We start from the raw sequence: 16821 nt of genomic DNA on the forward strand, positions 1-16821 counted from the left end.
ATCAGTGCATGTTCGAGTGCGTCAATGTTGCGCATCGAATGGTTGCGTTCCAGATTGACCATAGACTCAACCTGTTTTAGCATGGACATTGCCATTGAGGGAGTTCGACTAAGTGAAGTGAACGGGCAAAAGCGATGAGGGAGGTGCACCCTTCTCAAATCAAACAACTTCGCCGTCGGCCAAAACGGGGAACCTGGCTCACGCCTGGGAGGCAGCCCGGTTCCGAAACCAATGTAACCCGGTTCACCAGGGGCAGGTCTGGGGCATTAATCGAATCCCTTCATTTTTTAAGTAGTCAACTGGGTGGGGATTCCTATGTGTTGGGAGCGATCAGCCATTGAGCAGAGTATTGTCTTCTTCTTCAAATAGGGTGCTATGGTTTGTAAATGGATTTAAGCTATATCACCGCTATCTTGTGGCCACAATAAATGAATGACACACAAGATTTGGTTGAGGACTACAGCACCGCAAGGGGCCCTTAAATCAACAATATTAGCTTTACACTTTTTTCAAACACAAAAGAATAAGAAAATGGACTACTTTAAAGGTCCAATGCAGCCGTTTTATTTAAATATCCAATCATTTCTGGGCAACGATGAATTACCTTACTGTGAGTGTTTTCAATTAAAATGGTCAAAAAGAAACAAAAACAGTTTCTTAGCAAAGAGCAATTTCTCAAGCAAATCTTTTGCTAGGACTGTCTGGGAGTGGTCTGAGTGGGGAGGGGAAAACTGTTATTGGCAGAGAGGTTTGGAACTCTCTTTCTTATTGGTCTATTAACTAATTTACCGCCTGGTGACATCACCAGGCAGGCCAAAACCACATCCCACCAAAACAGGCAGAAATTTCAGGAAATTTCAGGTTTCAAACAGCTCTTACACTAAAAGGGCATTATCGTAATTTTTACAATTTCACAGTATTATTCCAACCTCATAGTGTGGACATTTGAATAAAACACAGGATAATCACGTTTTTGACTGCACTGGGCCTTTAAAATGGAGATAGACTCAATGGCGCTGCCCATGCTGTCACAGACACCATAATGGCACAGATACAAAGATGAGACCTCTTTCCATCTCTGAGATAGGCCTACACAAATGACAAAATAATTATATCATTCCATCACAAATTAGAAAATATTTCAACCATACATTATGGTAGTCATACAGTAGATCCAGAATACATGGGTATAGGTTAAAATCAAAAACCAATTGCTTTAAGTAGGCTATTCATATGGAAGTTTAGTTGCTAATTGTTTCCATCAAATTTGGACTTGAATGTTGGGCTGTATATCATATGAGGTGCTCCCTTTATGTCCAGAGGTCATGTCTGGACAATTTTTCTACAAGTAAAAATATGGTCACATTTTGTATAGGGAACACATCTTAAGGTACTTTGCCCTTATTAATCCAACATTGAGACAGCATACTAAGAGTCTGTTTCTTGTGTAACTTGCCCTTTATTAGCTATTAGTACGCCTTTATTATGGCTATGAGGTTATTACGGATTGACCAGTAAATACATTACTTATAATGTTTGAATAAGAAACACTTAATTAAGGTCTACTAATAAGACATAATAAAGGCCTTATTAGCTATATAAACTAACAAATGAGAAAATAGAGGCTAATATGTGTACCTTAAAATAAAGTGTTACCATTTACGTGACAGCCAGGTTCTGAATTCTGTTTTGTCTTTTTTTAATCTTATTTAATGTATCATCATCTAATATTAATTTAATATGTTTTAACAATGTAATGTGTGTTTAAATGTGTCAATCGAATTTCCATTAATCAACACATGCACATGTTTGCCTATATGTACGCAGTATGCTTCATAATGTCATATTAATCTTAGAAAAATAAGTATTTGAAAGCAATACACTTTTCTGTCTGAAAATAAAACGAATATTTTCCTCAACTGGGGTTATGCACTCCAGTCAGCAGATGGCGATGTGTGTATATCTGTAGTGGACGGCACGGTTCTTTTGGAAGTTTCAACAACAACAGCAACAACAGATCCCACCTCCGTAGCTTGCTGCTATCCGACATTGCCGAAACATTGAAGCTTTTTAGACCATTTCGGTATACTAGTCACTGTGTGTTTTAAATACACTTTTATCATATCTAGTAGTTACCTCGTGAATTTCATATTTTCATATGAATCAGCAAGCTGGCTGACAACTATAGGTTATCGTCAACCTAGATTAGCACTAGCCTAGACCCTAATGATAGCTAGATTGCTAGCTAGCTAACATCCCGACCATGAGCTCTCTTAGCTACTTCCCCACTGCTAAAGAAGAGGACGTCTACCGGACAGAGAAAGAAGCTCTCGTGAAAAGGGAGAAGGAAGAGGAGGCTGTCACAATAAAAACATTTTTTGAGGAAGTTACAATGAAAGAAGAGGAAGAAGCTTTCAGAGTGAAAGAGGAGGAAGAGAATGAGGAGGATACAGTGGTTGGAGTGAAAGATGAGGAGGGTGAGATGACTGTCTCATTGACAGAAGAGGAGGAGGGTGACAAAGAGGAGACTGGAGATCTTAACACCAGTGAGTACTGTCTTAAAACGGCCAGAAACTTAAACTGATGTGTGATTTTAAAGTGGCATCCCACAGAAGTTCTACACTTGAATATGTTGTTCTATACTGTAGGAATTGTTAAATCCACATATTTAGCCTAGAGCAGGGGTGTCAAACGTCCGGCCCGCGGGCCGGATCAGGCCCGCAAACGGGTTTAATCCGGCCCGCGAGATGATTAAAAAAACAAAAAAAAACAAAAAAAAAACAATTTATAATAATTTTGCAATGATAAAAATGCACTGCAATTTTTCAATAAAATAAACTGCTGTTCCAATTGCGTCCACTGGATGGCGCAATAGCAATTGTGTTAAGCAAGCAAACTGTTTATACCGGGGCAGAGCAAGTAGGTCAAGCACGTGCAGCCATGAGCTACTTTGTTTTGCCCGCGATATTTATTACGGCTTCTACTTTTAACATTATGTGCTTTGGCACCCTCATTGCCCCAATATGTGTCTGTCAAAAAAGAGAAAAGTGGACGCAGAGTGTTCCAAGAAAAATGGTCATCCTATTTTTTCACGGATTTGAATGGGAAAGCTGTATGTTTGGTGTGTTCAGAGCATGTTGCAGTGCTGAAAGAATATAACCTTCGTCGCCACTATGTGAGTCTTCATGCCGACAAATATGACAACTTTCAAGGACAGCAGACATGAGAGAAGGTGAATGAACTGTTGGCGGGTCTGAAGAAACAGCAGTCTGTGTTTACTCACAGCCGAGACATCAGTGACGCTGCAGTGAAAGCTAGCTACCTCATTGCTAATGAAATCGCAGTGGCTTCAAAACTATTTAGTGAGGGTGAATTTGTAAAAACATGCATGATGAAGGCAGCGGAGATTGTGTGCCCTGAAAAGCGGCAGGCTTTTGCAAATATCAGCCTGACAAGAAACACAGTTGCAGACAGGATTTCCGATCTTTCAGTGGATTTGGACAGCCAGTTGAAGCAAAAAGTAAAGTCATTTATTGCGTTTTCGGTTGCAATTGATGAAAGCACGGACATTACAGATGTTGCACAACTGGCCATTTTCATCCGCGGAGTTGATGACACATTGACCGTCACCGAGGAGTTCGTGGAGTTGGTGCCGATGACAGATACAACGACAGCAGCTGATATTTTTACCGCACTCGTCGGTGCGCTGGACAGGGTCGGAGTGGACTGGTCCCGCACTGTCAGCCTGGCTACAGATGGTGCGCCCTCAATGATCGGGAAAAAAGCAGGCGTTGTGACAAAGTTCAGAGAGAAAGTGCAATCTGCAAATGGAGGACGTGATTTTTTGACTTTTCACTGTATTTTGCACCAGGAGGCTTTGTGTTGCAAGTCATTAAAGATGGATAATGTCATGAAGGTGGTCATCCAAACTGTTAATTTCATCCGATCCAGAAGCCTGAATCACCGTCAGTTTGACAGCCTTCTCAGAGAGAAAGACCACATCTATGGCCTGCCATACCACACTGAGGTAAGATGGTTAAGCCGAGGTGCTGTGCTGAGGCGTTTCTTTGATTTACGAGAAGAAATTGAACAGTTCATGGAAGAAAAGGGCAAACCAGTGTTAGAATTTCATTCCGCAGAATGGATGCAGGACCTTGCATTTATGCTGGATATTACAGAGCACCTGAATAACTTGAACAAACAGCTGCAAGGGCGCAACAAAGTTGTCACGCAGTATTATGACAGCATACGTTCTTTCAAGTTGAAGCTGTCATTGTGGGAGACGCAACTTGCCGGTGGTGATGCAGCTCACTTCCCCTGTCTGAAAAATGTGTGCGCGACCCAACATGTGGCAGACATGAAGCGGTTCAAAGATAAAATAACGGGACTGTTACGGGAGTTTGAGCAACGCTTTCAGATTTATGTTTATATGTTTTTATGTTGATGTGCTATTGTTTTTAATTGATTTTATTTTATTTGTATATTTAACCTATTCTTGACTCTGTGGTTCTTGCACTTGTTTGGGGAACAGGATTTCATTATTTTTATCTACATTTCTGCCTGAGAAATGACACCCTGATATAGTTCTGTGATCTGTGATATACTTCTGTGAATCACTGAGGCATTGTGTGTTTGTTTGTTCTTTGTCCTCAGAACTTTCAAATAACTTGAGGTGTTTTATGATTAATAGTGATGTTGTGCTTTTGGACACTGTCCTCAGGCTCCAGCTTTATGTTTATACAGTGGGGGAAAAAAGTATTTAGTCAGCCACCAATTGTGCATGTTCTCCCACTTAAAAAGATTAGAGAGGCCTGTAATTTTCATCATAGGTACACGTCAACTATGACAGACAAAATGAGGAAAAAAAATCCAGAAAATCACATTGTTGGATTTTTTATGAATTTATTTGCAAATTATGGTGGAAAATAAGTATTTGGTCAATAACAAAAGTTTCTCAATACTTTGTTATATACCTTTTGTTGGCAATGACACAGGTCAAACGTTTTCTGTAAGTCTTCACAAGGTTTTCACACACTGTTGCTGGTATTTTGGCCCATTCCTCCATGCAGATCTCCTCTAGAGTAGTGATGTTTTGAGGCTGTCGCTGGGCAACACGGACTTTCAACTCCCTCCAAAGATTTTCTATGGGGTTGAGATCTGGAGACTAGCTAGGCCACTCCAGGACCTTGAAATGCTTCTTACGAAGCCACTCCTTCGTTGCCCGGGCGGTGTGTTTGGGATCATTGTCATGCTGAAAGACCCAGCCACGTTTCATCTTCAATGCCCTTGCTGATGGAAGGAGGTTTTCACTCAAAATCTCACGATACATGGCCCCATTCATTCTTTCCTTTACACGGATCAGTCGTCCTGGTCCCTTTGCAGAAAAACAGCCCCAAAGCATGATGTTTCCACCCCCCATGCTTCACAGTAGGTATGGTGTTCTTTGGATGCAACTCAGCATTCTTTGTCCTCCAAACACGATGAGTTGAGTTTTTACCAAAAAGTTATATTTTGGTTTCATCTGACCATATGACATTCTCCCAATGATCTTCTGGATCATCCAAATGCACTCTAGCAAACTTCAGACGGGCCTGGACATGTACTGGCTTAAGCAGGGGGAAACGTCTTGCACTGCAGCATTTGAGTCCCTAGCGGCGTAGTGTGTTACTGATGGTAGGCTTTGTTACTTTGGTCCCAGCTCTCTGCAGGTCATTCACTAGGTCCCCCCGTGTGGTTCTGGGATATTTGCTCACCGTTCTTGTGATCATTTTGACCCCACGGGGTGAGATCTTGCGTGGAGCCCCAGATCGAGGGAGATTATCAGTGGTCTTGTATGTCTTCCATTTCCTAATAATTGCTCCCACAGTTGATTTCTTCAAACCAAGCTGCTTACCTATTGCAGATTCAGTCTTCCCAGCCTGGTGCAGGTCTACAATTTTGTTTCTGGTGTCCTTTGACAGCTCTTTGGTCTTGGCCATAGTGGAGTTTGGAGTGTGACTGTTTGAGGTTGTGGACAGGTGTCTTTTATACTGATAACAAGCTCAAACAGGTGCCATTAATACAGGTAACGAGTGGAGGACAGAGGAGCCTCTTAAAGAAGAAGTTACAGGTCTGTGAGAGCCAGAAATCTTGCTTGTTTGTAGGTGACCAAATACTTATTTTCCACCATAATTTGCAAATAAATTCATAAAAAATCCTACAATGTGATTTTCTGGATTTTTTCCCCCTCAATTTGTCTGTCATAGTTGACGTGTACCTATGATGAAAATTACAGGCCTCTCTCATCTTTTTAAGTGGGAGAACTTGCACAATTGGTGGCTGACTAAATACTTTTTTTCCCCACTGTATGTTGATGTGCTATTGTTTTTAATTGATTTTATTTTATTTGTATATTTAACCTATTCTTGACTCTGTGGTTCTTGCACTTGTTTGGGGAACAGGATTTCATTATTTTTATCTACATTTCTGCCTGAGAAATGTGACGACCCTCCCACTCTGTCTGCCGTATTCTCTCTTTGCTCTTGTTTCCTTATTAGGATGCCGGTGGGCGGAGTTGGGAGGGTCGTCAGCTACATGGGAAACACCTGGGCCGGGTGTGTCCCAGTATAAATGGACCTCTTCCACATTCATGAGGGAGACTCTCTCCAGGCAGATACTTTGACTTTGGTTGTGATATTTTTGTGGCTTTTTTGGTGGTTTGCTTTGGCACCTCTCAACACTTTTTCATATTACATTTATGCAAGCAAACACTCACTTACACTACTGATTACTGATTACACACCCCATCGTTATTTGATTTAGTTTACTTTAGCTAATAAATATATATTTTGGGTATTCCTTGTCTCCACGTGTCTCCCTTTTGTTACGAACTTGAGCCGGTTCGTGACAAGTGGGGGTTCGTCCGGGATCTTGAACTGGTTGTGTTTGGGAGAACGTGGAGTTAATGTCCAATTCTGTAGGGTCTTTCTTTGTAAATTTTTTTAGTTTGTTTGAGTTTGATAGGCCCAGTATTGGTTGCCTTTGGGTTTTGTACTGCGTTGGAGAGAGTACATTGGTTAGTTTCCAGTCCCTGCCCAGCCTGGAAACTCTTGCTCTACTCGCTGTTGGGACATCGGTCTGAGGAGGTGAGTACAATCGGCTGTGTACCTCAGTGGGAGATTGGGTAGGGTAGTGACATTTGCTACCCGGAGCTATAGCTTTTTCCCCTGATAGGCTTAGTGACGTGTTTTGTTTTGGGATACGTTGGGCATGGTTAAATGTTTGTTATTTTTGTGTGGTGTCAGTGGACTGAGCAGTTGTCTCGGGGCACATCCGTGGCTTGGGGAAATCTACCAGCGTGCTGGGGGGTTTAATTCCTTGCCAGCGGGCTACAGTGCGTAATTACCCACCGCGAATCTACACGAAGACTAGGGTTGAGTTATTGTAGGTTATGGGGAAGCTCCATATCCCATCTCTCTTCTGTGGTGCTCGGTGTGATTGTCATTTCTCTTGTGTCTGGTGTGCTCAGCAGAGGGGTTGAGCAAGATTATTATGATATATATATATATAATTTTTTTTTTTTCTTGATTATGGCGTCTAATGTAGACGAGTTCATTCGCTTTCCATCAGAAGAACTGTTAGAATTATGTACTAAAGAACAGCTGTTGAAGGTTGCTGAACACTACAAGGTTGAAATTAGTGATAAACGCCAAAAAAATTATATTCGGTTAATATTGAAGGCCAATTTGATGGAGAGTGGTATTCTGGATGTTACCACTGGGGCAGCCTCTGCTGAGGACACGTTGTCTCCCCGATATGTTACAATGACCGCTCCATCGGTTAGTCATAGTGGTCTTCTTTTTGAACAGCAGAAAGAACTGCTTCTGTTACAGCTAGAGCATGAAAAAAATGGACAAAGAGCTAAAATGGAGCATGAACAAGCTAAAATGGAGCATGATCGTGTAAAATATGAAAGGGAATTGGAATTTAAACAGGATATGGAGCGTGCTAAAATCAAGCTGCAACAAGAGCGACTAGAGTTGGTTAGAGAAGGAAAGCTCTCAGGGGAGAGTTTGCTCTGGGAAGGTGACCCAGAGTTACCTAGGGGTCGTTCCTCTTTTGGTCGTAATCCAGACACATTTGATGTTGTAGGGAATTTACGGTTGTTGCCCCAGTTTAATGAAAAGGACCCGGAGACATTTTTTCGTTGTTTGAGCGTGTTGCTGACGCTAGGAGTTGGCCTGATTCTGATCGCACTTTGATGTTGCAGTGTGTGCTGACTGGTAAAGCGCAAGAAGCATATTCAGCTCTTAGTGTAGCAGACAGTGTTAGTTATGAGAAGGTTAAAACGGCTGTGTTACAGAGTTATGAATTGGTCCCTGAGGCTTACCGCCAACGATTTAGAACTTTAAAAAGGGATGATCAGCAGACTCATGTTGAGTTTGCGCGAATATTATCTTCACAGTTCAATCGCTGGTGTTCTGCCTCTGCAGTTATGACTTTTCAAGGGCTGTGTGATCTGATTATGTTAGAACAATTTAAGGACACAATCCCTGATCGTATAGCGACGTACATTAACGAACGAAAAATAAAGACTGTCGCTGAAGCTGCGGTTTTGGCAGATGAATATGTGTTGACTCACAAAAATGTTTTGCAGAACCCCGTATTCGGAGTGAGTGGGGGCGTTCGCAGAGATTTGGGCCGCGCTCGCCGAGATACTTCGGTTCCCGGGCAGAGTTTCATTCAACTAGGGTTGAGCCTGATACCCGTGGTAAAACTGACGTTGGTCAAGAGTGTCACTACTGTCAAGAATTAGGTCATTGGAAAAATGAATGTCCGATTCTTAGGTCTAGGGGTAAATTCAGTACAGGTGCTTATGGTAAATCGAGGCCTGCAGCTCCTGTTCCACATCAGTTCACTCCTGACGCATTGTCTCATGCCCAGAGCCAGGTGAAAGGGTATATTGATCCCGACTATTTACCTTTCGTTACGGAGGGTTTTGTGTCTATGGTAGGAAGTAAGAACCTAGTGCCAGTAAAGATCCTAAGAGACACAGGTGCCTCTGAATCATTTGTGTTGGAATCTGTGTTACCCTTCTCTGCGGAGACGGATTCGGGGAATAGTGTTCTAATTAGGGGAATAGGTTTGAACACTCTGTCAGTTCCATTGCATAAACTGATGTTGGATTGTGGACTGGTGAAAGGTGAGGTTGTTGTGGGGGTGCGTCCTTCATTGCCTATTGAGGGTATTGACGTGATCCTTGGAAATAACTTGGCTGGGGAGCGTGTGTGGCCTATCGCGTTTCCATCTTTAGTGGTTTCCACTAAGCCGTCAGTTGTAGGAATTCCTGATGAGAGTGCGCAGAATTTCCCAGAGGTGTTTTCTGCGTGTGCAGTGACGCGTTCTATGATCCATGACGACCTGGTCACGGAGCTGGCTAACGAGAATACCACAAAGAAGTCTGTTACTGTTTTCCCTGTTATCCCGTTATCTATATCCCGCTCCGATTTAATCGAGGCGCAACGGACTGACCCTACATTAGAAGAGTTGCGGGACCAAATTGTGCCTGTGGAACAGTTGGGAGATGTCGCACAGGGCTATTTTCTCCAAGAGGAGGTCCTGATGAGAAAGTGGATGTCTCATGGTAGTTGTTTTCTGGGGGAGGCGATTAGTCAGGTGGTGGTACCAGTTAAGCTTCGTGAGTTGGTGCTAACAACTTCTCACAATGACGTTGCTGGGCATATGGGTGTGAGAAAAACCTACAATCGTATATTACGACATTTCTTTTGGCCAAGATTAAAGAGGGATGTTTCTGATTTCATCAACTTGTCACACCTGTCAATTAACTGGTAAACCTAATCAAGCTATTAAGCCGGTACCACTGTTCCCTATTCCTGTACTCAGTAAACCTTTTGAGTATTTGATTATTGATTGTGTTGGTCCTCTGCCTCGTTCTAGAAAGGGTAGTAATTATTTGTTGACTGTGATGTGTCAGACCACTAGGTTTCCTGCTGCCTATCCTCTCCGGTCTATCACGACTAAGGCTGTGTTAAAAGCTTTGACTCAGTTTCTCTCACTGTTTGGAATCCCTAAGGTCATTCAAAGTGATCAAGGATCTAATTTCACCTCTAATCTCTTTGGTCAGGTTCTCCAACAACTCCATACTAAACACAATTTGTCTAGCGCCTATCATGCCCAAAGTCAAGGAGCACTGGAACGGTTCCATCAAACACTTAAGTCTTTGTTGAGAGCTTATTGTACTGAGATGGAAAAGGATTGGGAGGAGGGGTTGCCTTGGTTATTGTTAGCTGCTAGGGAGGTTTCACAGGAGAGCACAGGTTTTAGTCCAAATGACCTAGTGTTTGGACATCGGGTGCGTGGGCTTTTATCTGTTCTCCAGGATGACTGGAAGTCTCCCGAGCCTCCTCAGTCCCTGTTATCATATGTGGGTGATTTTCGGCGACGCTTGTATGCCGCTGGTGAAATGGCTAAAGAGAAGCTATCATCTTCACAGGACAGGATGAAGAGCATATATGATCGCCGAGCTGAGCCTCGTCACTTTAGTCCAGGTGATCGGGTTCTGGCTCTGCTGCCAATTGTTGGTTCTCCTTTTCAAGCCAAGTTTCAAGGTCCATATACAGTGGTGCGCCAGTACACTGAGCAAAATTATCTAGTTGCCACTCCAGAACGGAGGAAAGCCCACCAACTGTGCCATGTAAATTTGTTAAAACCCTATTATGCACGTTCCTCTGAGACTGAACAGTGGGAGTCTACAGAGGACGGTAAGGCTGTTCTTTTGGCTGATACTGTTTATTCCAAGAGTTTTGGTCATGCTAGGTCTGTGCAGGAGCGGGAAGATGTTTCTGGTCCTGACGATTGCATACTGCAGGGTAGATTGAAAAATTCAGAGACACTGGAGATTTTAGATAGCCTTCTTACGCATCTACCTGTTGATGGGCGGAAAGAGATAGTTGGTTTGATTCAGAGATTTCCAGGGTTGTTTTCTGATACACCTACACGTACAAACTTAATAGAACATGATATTGACATTGGAGATGCTGACCCCATTCGTCAACGGTTCTATAGAGTTTCTTCAGAGAAACTGCGTTGTCTGGATGCTGAGGTCCGGTACATGCTGGAGAGTAAAATAGCAGAGCCTTCTTTCTCCAGTTGGGCTTCTCCCTGTATCTTGGTCAGTAAATCGGATGGAACAAATAGATTTTGTACGGACTACCGTAAGGTAAACGATGTCACTAAGCCGGATTCATTTCCTCTTCCTCGGATGGAGGACTGCGTTGATCAAGTCGGCGCAGCTAAGTTTGTGAGCAAATTTGACCTGTTAAAGGGCTATTGGCAGGTGCCACTGACGAGTAGGGCACGTGAAATCTCTGCCTTTATTACACCTTTTGGTCTGTACTCGTATTCGGTTATGAGTTTCGGACTGCGTAATGCGCCTGCCACTTTTCAGCGACTTATGAACAGGGTTGTCTCTGGTCTGGCCGGGTGCGCTGTTTATCTGGACGATGTAGTGATATATGCAGATACTTGGGAGGAACATCTGTCCCGTATTCAAGCCTTGTTTGGACGTCTGGCCGCGGGTCGCCTCACGATAAATTTGGCTAAATGTGAGTTTGCTCAGGCGACTGTTACATACCTTGGAAAGGTGGTTGGGCAGGGTGAAGTGCGTCCTGTTCGGGCTAAAGTGGTAGCTATTGATGCTTTTCCAGTACCAGCTACTAAAAAGGAACTGATGCGTTTCTTGGGAATGATTGGGTATTATCGTGGTTTTTGTAGGAACTTCTCTACTGTGGTCGCTCCCTTGACAGATTTGCTGAAAGCTAAGGCTGTGTACGTATGGTCTTCTCATTGTCAACAGGCTTTCGAAGATGCAAAGAGGTTGCTTACTTCAACTCCGGTACTGGCTGCTCCTCGTGTGGATTTGTCATTTACCTTGCAGGTGGATGCTAGTCATGTGGGGGCGGGTGCAGTTTTGCTGCAAGCAGATGTGGCTGGGGTTGAGAGGCCTGTTAGTTTCTTTTCCAAAAAAGTTTAACCATTATCAGTTGAACTATTCGGTCATTGAAAAAGAAGCATTAGCACTTATATGGGCGCTACAACACTTTGAAGTGTATGTTGGGTCGGGTGTAGTACCTATTGTGGTCTACACCGACCATAACCCTCTCACCTTTTTGAGGTCCATGAGGTGCCCTAATCAGAGGATAATGAGATGGTGTTTATTTTTGCAATCCTTCCATCTAGATGTGCGGCACATCCGGGGGACTGATAACGTGATTGCTGATGCGCTCTCTCGTGCGCCCTGTTCATGAATATTGATGTGACCGACCATGGTTTGATTTTGTCATGTTCTATCTTTCCTGTTTGTCCCTTCCTAGTCTTGTGTTCTTCTTTCCTCTTAAAGGTTGCTTCCTGTGTAAAGGTTGCTGAGGTCTGGAGAGGAGGATGATGGGTGGGGCAAGTGGAGGTGTGAACATGTACAATTTGTCGGTTTGGGACGCAGGGGCTGGTACGTTGGTCCGGGGTCCTTGTTGGTCCCCGGTCTTATGGGGGGGGGTGTGACGACCCTCCCACTCTGTCTGCCGTATTCTCTCTTTGCTCTTGTTTCCTTATTAGGATGCCGGTGGGCGGAGTTGGGAGGGTCGTCAGCTACATGGGAAACACCTGGGCCGGGTGTGTCCCAGTATAAATGGACCTCTTCCACATTCATGAGGGAGACTCTCTCCAGGCAGATACTTTGACTTTGGTTGTGATATTTTTGTGGCTTTTTTGGTGGTTTGCTTTGGCACCTCTCAACACTTTTTCATATTACATTTATGCAAGCAAACACTCACTTACATTACTGATTACACACCCCATCGTTATTTGATTTAGTTTACTTTAGCTAATAAATATATATTTTGGGTATTCCTTGTCTCCACGTGTCTCCCTTTTGTTACGAACTTGAGCCGGTTCGTGACAGAAATGACACCCTGATATAGTTCTGTGATCTGTGAAACAGTTCTGTTAATCACTGAGGCATTGTGTGTTTGTGTGTTCTTTTTCTTTAGAATTTTCAAATAAACTTGACGTGTTTTATGATTAATAGTGATGTTGTGCTTGTACTATTTTGGACACACTGTCCTCAGGCTCCAGCTTTATGTTGATCGTATTAAAACAAAGAAAACAATCTGAAGTTGTTGTTTTTAAGTTATATATACCATGATTTTTCCGGTCCGGCCCACTTGGGAATAGATTTTCCTCCATGTGGCCCCTGAGCTAAAATGAGTTTGACATCCCTGGCCTAGACCATCAAAGAGGGCTACCATCAAAATATTAACAATGGATCAAATGCGTCCTATGCCATTGATTGAAATATTGTAGTTCTCAATATCAATTTCTGCTCAGCCTAAATACATCACATTTCATGAGAGAACGATTAGATTTGAAGCTCCACATAATTCGTTTTTTAAAATCTCAATGGTGTTGAAGGCCACCAAGTAAAAAAAAAAAAAAAGAGCCTAAATGTTCTGAAAATACAGGTTATTGAGGGATCTGATTTGGATTGAACCGAATAGGAAGATGGATTTATCATGTAGAGGTTTCATTCAGGTCTCGCTGTTTAACTGAATACTCTGTTTGTCTTTGGCAGGAGAGAGACCAGACTCTCGGTCTGAGAGTGGGAAGAGTCCTTCAGAGGAACCAAACTTAGAGAAGCCCAAACCAGCCAGGCCACATCAATGCTCCCACTGTGGAAATAGTTTTACTTGGTTAGTGGACCTGAAAAGGCATAAGAGCATACACACAGGAGAAAAGTTTTACCACTGCACTCAGTGTGGAAAGAGCTTTTCAACATCACAGTCATTACAATTGCACCAGAGAGTACACACAGGTGCAAAACCTTACCACTGCTCTGACTGTGGGATGAAGTTCGCGCTGTCAGGTAATTTGAAAAGACACCAACTGGCACACACAGGAAAGAAGTCTTACAGCTGTGATCTATGTGGGAAGAGTTTTACTACATTCAACTCCCTGATAAACCACCAGCGAATACACACTGGAGAGAAGCCTTACCACTGCTCTGTCTGTGGGAAGAATTTTAATCAGCCAAGCAACCTGAAATCACACCAACGGAGACACTCAGGACAGAAACTTCACCACTGTTCAGATTGTGGAATGAGTTTTACTACTTCTAGAGAATTAAAAATTCACCAGCGAACACACACAGGAGAGAAATCTTACAGCTGCTCTGACTGTGGGAAGTGTTTTGCTAGATTAGATGGACTGATGGTACACCAGAGAATACACAGAGCAGAGAAACCTTTTAGCTGTGAACAATGTGGGAAGACATTCACTCAGTCAGCACACCTGGCTCTACACAAGAGAATACACACAGGGGAGAAGCCTTACCACTGCTCAGACTGTGGGATGAGCTTTACTAACTCAAGCCACCTGGCATCACATCAGAGAATACATACAGGAGAGAAGCCTTATGGCTGTGATGAATGTGGGAAGTGTTTTGGTCATTCAGGATCCCTGGTTAAACACAAGCAAACCCACACTGGAGAGAGGCCTTTCCATTGCTCTGAATGTGGGAAGTGTTTCGTTAGGTCAGCGCATTTAAAATTACACCAAAGAATACACACAGGAGAGAAGCCTTACTACTGCTCTGACTGTGGGATGAGTTTTACTCAGGCAAGCAACCTGAACAGCCACCAGAAAACACACACAGGAGAGAAGCCATATCACTGCTCTGACTGTGGAATGCGCTTTAATTTCTCAAAAACCCTGACTATACACCAGAGAACACACACGGGAGAGAAGCCATATCACTGTTCTGACTGCGGGAAGAGATTCACTCAGTCAGGAACCCTGGTTAAACATAAGAGAATACACACTGGAGAAAAGCCTTACCACTGTTCAGACTGTGGGATGAGCTGTACTTCTTCTAAGGATTTAATAGTTCACCAACGAATACACACCGGAGAGAAGCCTTATGGTTGTGATCAGTGTGGTAAGAGATTCACTCAGTCAGGAACCCTGGTTAAACACAAGAGAATACACACAGGAGAGAAGCCTTACCACTGCTCTGACTGCAGGAAGCAATTTGCTCAATCTCAGCAGCTGAAATCACATCAGCGAACGCACACTGGAGAAAAGCCTTATGTTTGTGATCAGTGTGGGAAGAGATTCACTCAGTCGAGAAGCCTGGCTGAACACAAGAGAAAACACAACACTGGTGGGTAACCTTCCCACTTTTGTTAGCTCAAGCAAGTTGATGGTAGACAAGTGGACACACATAGGAGAGAAGCCGTGCCTTCCTGTGACTGGTGGGAGTTTTGCTACCTCAAGCTTTCTTAAAGTGCATCATTGTGGCCTTCATCTGTGTGATCTATGCATGGTCAACAAGGTGCCAGCCCTCTCAAAACGTGTCAGCCTTTAACAGTTACAGTATATTGAACATTGGGTAATGAACTGTGTGTGTGTGTGGAGGGGGTGGGGGTTGGATATCCGGTTTTCAGGGAGAAAACAGAGAAGAGGCGAAGCCTCAAAACCTGATGCTTCCAGTTTCTCTGACCCCGCTCAAGCGTTTATTTTACGGCTGCTACGTTAGGTTAGTGTTGTTTAAACATTGTAGTAGTAGGTGTTTTTCAGCATTGTTTTAAATAGTTTTTTATCAATAAATGGCCTCATGCATTATTCAACATTATTATTCAACACTAGTGATATAGGTTGATGCTTCCTATTGTTGAGTGGAGACCAGGCCCGGCTCCAGGATGACATGTGTCACGGTTTCTGCCGAGGCTGCTCCTTCTCCTTGTTCGGGCAGGCTTCGGCGGTCGTCGTCCCCGGAGTACTAGCTGCCACCGTTCGTTGTTTCTGTGTTCGTTTGGTTTGGTCTGTTTTGGTACACCTGTTTCTCATTTTGTCTTGATTATGTGTCCTTTAAGTTCTCGTTGTTTCTGTCTTGTGGTTGTGTGTAGTTGTTCATTGTCAGCAGGTGTTTCCATGTCAGTTTGTGCTCTTTTTCTGTAGAGAGTCCGCACTGTTGTGCGTGTTTTGTTTTTATACGCTGAGTGCGTTATTTTTCTTGTGCCTCCGGCTCTGTTTGTAGCCATTCATTCTGTGGACTTTATTAAAGTATTTTGGACTAACTTCTGTATCCTGCATCTGATTCCCACACCACACCTACGCCCGCTCTGACAACATGCCTGAGGGGACATTTTATATCCATGGGGGTGGGGCACAACTAGCATTGCGAGTCCTGATAAAACAAGGTAGATTGGTCCTACTGCAGTTCATATGTACAACAAATTATCTGAAATGTAGCCGTACACAACAACTGTTGTTTTATATTTATTTAACCTTTATTTTGACAGGTAGTCAATGCTGAGACCAAGGTCTCTTTTCCAGATGAGCCCTGTACACATCAAAATACAATAAACACATTCAACTACACATTCATATACACATTAAAATACACATTATTATACACAACAATACACAAAAAGCAAAACAAAATCAGAAAGAACAGACACATTCTTCAGTAAAAAGGTCCCTTAACAACTGTCTGAAATGCCATAGACACCAATTCCTCCAATTTTAAAGTGTATTGTACATCATTCCACATGTAAGGTGCAAGGAAATTGAAGGCTGATTTACCTAACTCTCTGGACACGAAAGGAGTCGCCAGAGTTAACCAACCCTGTGAACGGGTTTGATCACTTGTAATTTTAAATCTTAACAGTGATGTTAGGTAAGTCAGAAGTTTGTTGAGCAGGGCTTTGTGAAAAAAAAAGAGCTTAATGATGTGATCTATGTGACTTCAGAGGTCCAGCCAACCTTTTG

The 16821-nt window shown here is 43.1% G+C and overlaps 1 protein-coding gene across 1 annotated transcript; it reads left to right on the forward strand.

Annotated features, from left to right (window-relative positions):
- Window positions 1–2011: 2011 nt before the first annotated feature.
- LOC123483395 (gastrula zinc finger protein XlCGF57.1-like) lies at window positions 2012–15832 on the forward strand. The gene is made up of 2 exons (XM_045213374.1): window positions 2012–2546; window positions 13625–15832. The coding sequence occupies exons 1-2, from the start codon at window positions 2264–2266 to the stop codon at window positions 15217–15219; spliced, it is 1878 nt and encodes a 625-aa protein (XP_045069309.1). The 5' UTR covers window positions 2012–2263; the 3' UTR covers window positions 15220–15832.
- Window positions 15833–16821: the final 989 nt, after the last annotated feature.

Source organism: Coregonus clupeaformis, unplaced genomic scaffold (assembly GCF_020615455.1).
Source record: "Coregonus clupeaformis isolate EN_2021a unplaced genomic scaffold, ASM2061545v1 scaf0107, whole genome shotgun sequence".
Taxonomy (NCBI): domain Eukaryota; kingdom Metazoa; phylum Chordata; class Actinopteri; order Salmoniformes; family Salmonidae; genus Coregonus; species Coregonus clupeaformis.

Bases quoted from the DNA above. Each gene is read 5' to 3' on its own strand.
- LOC123483395 (XM_045213374.1), top strand. From the start codon at position 2,264: ATGAGCTCTCTTAGCTACTTCCCCACTGCTAAAGAAGAGGACGTCTAC. The intron at 2,547-13,624 runs GTGAGTACTGTC...TGTCTTTGGCAG, and splicing joins GACTGGAGATCTTAACACCA to GAGAGAGACCAGACTCTCGG.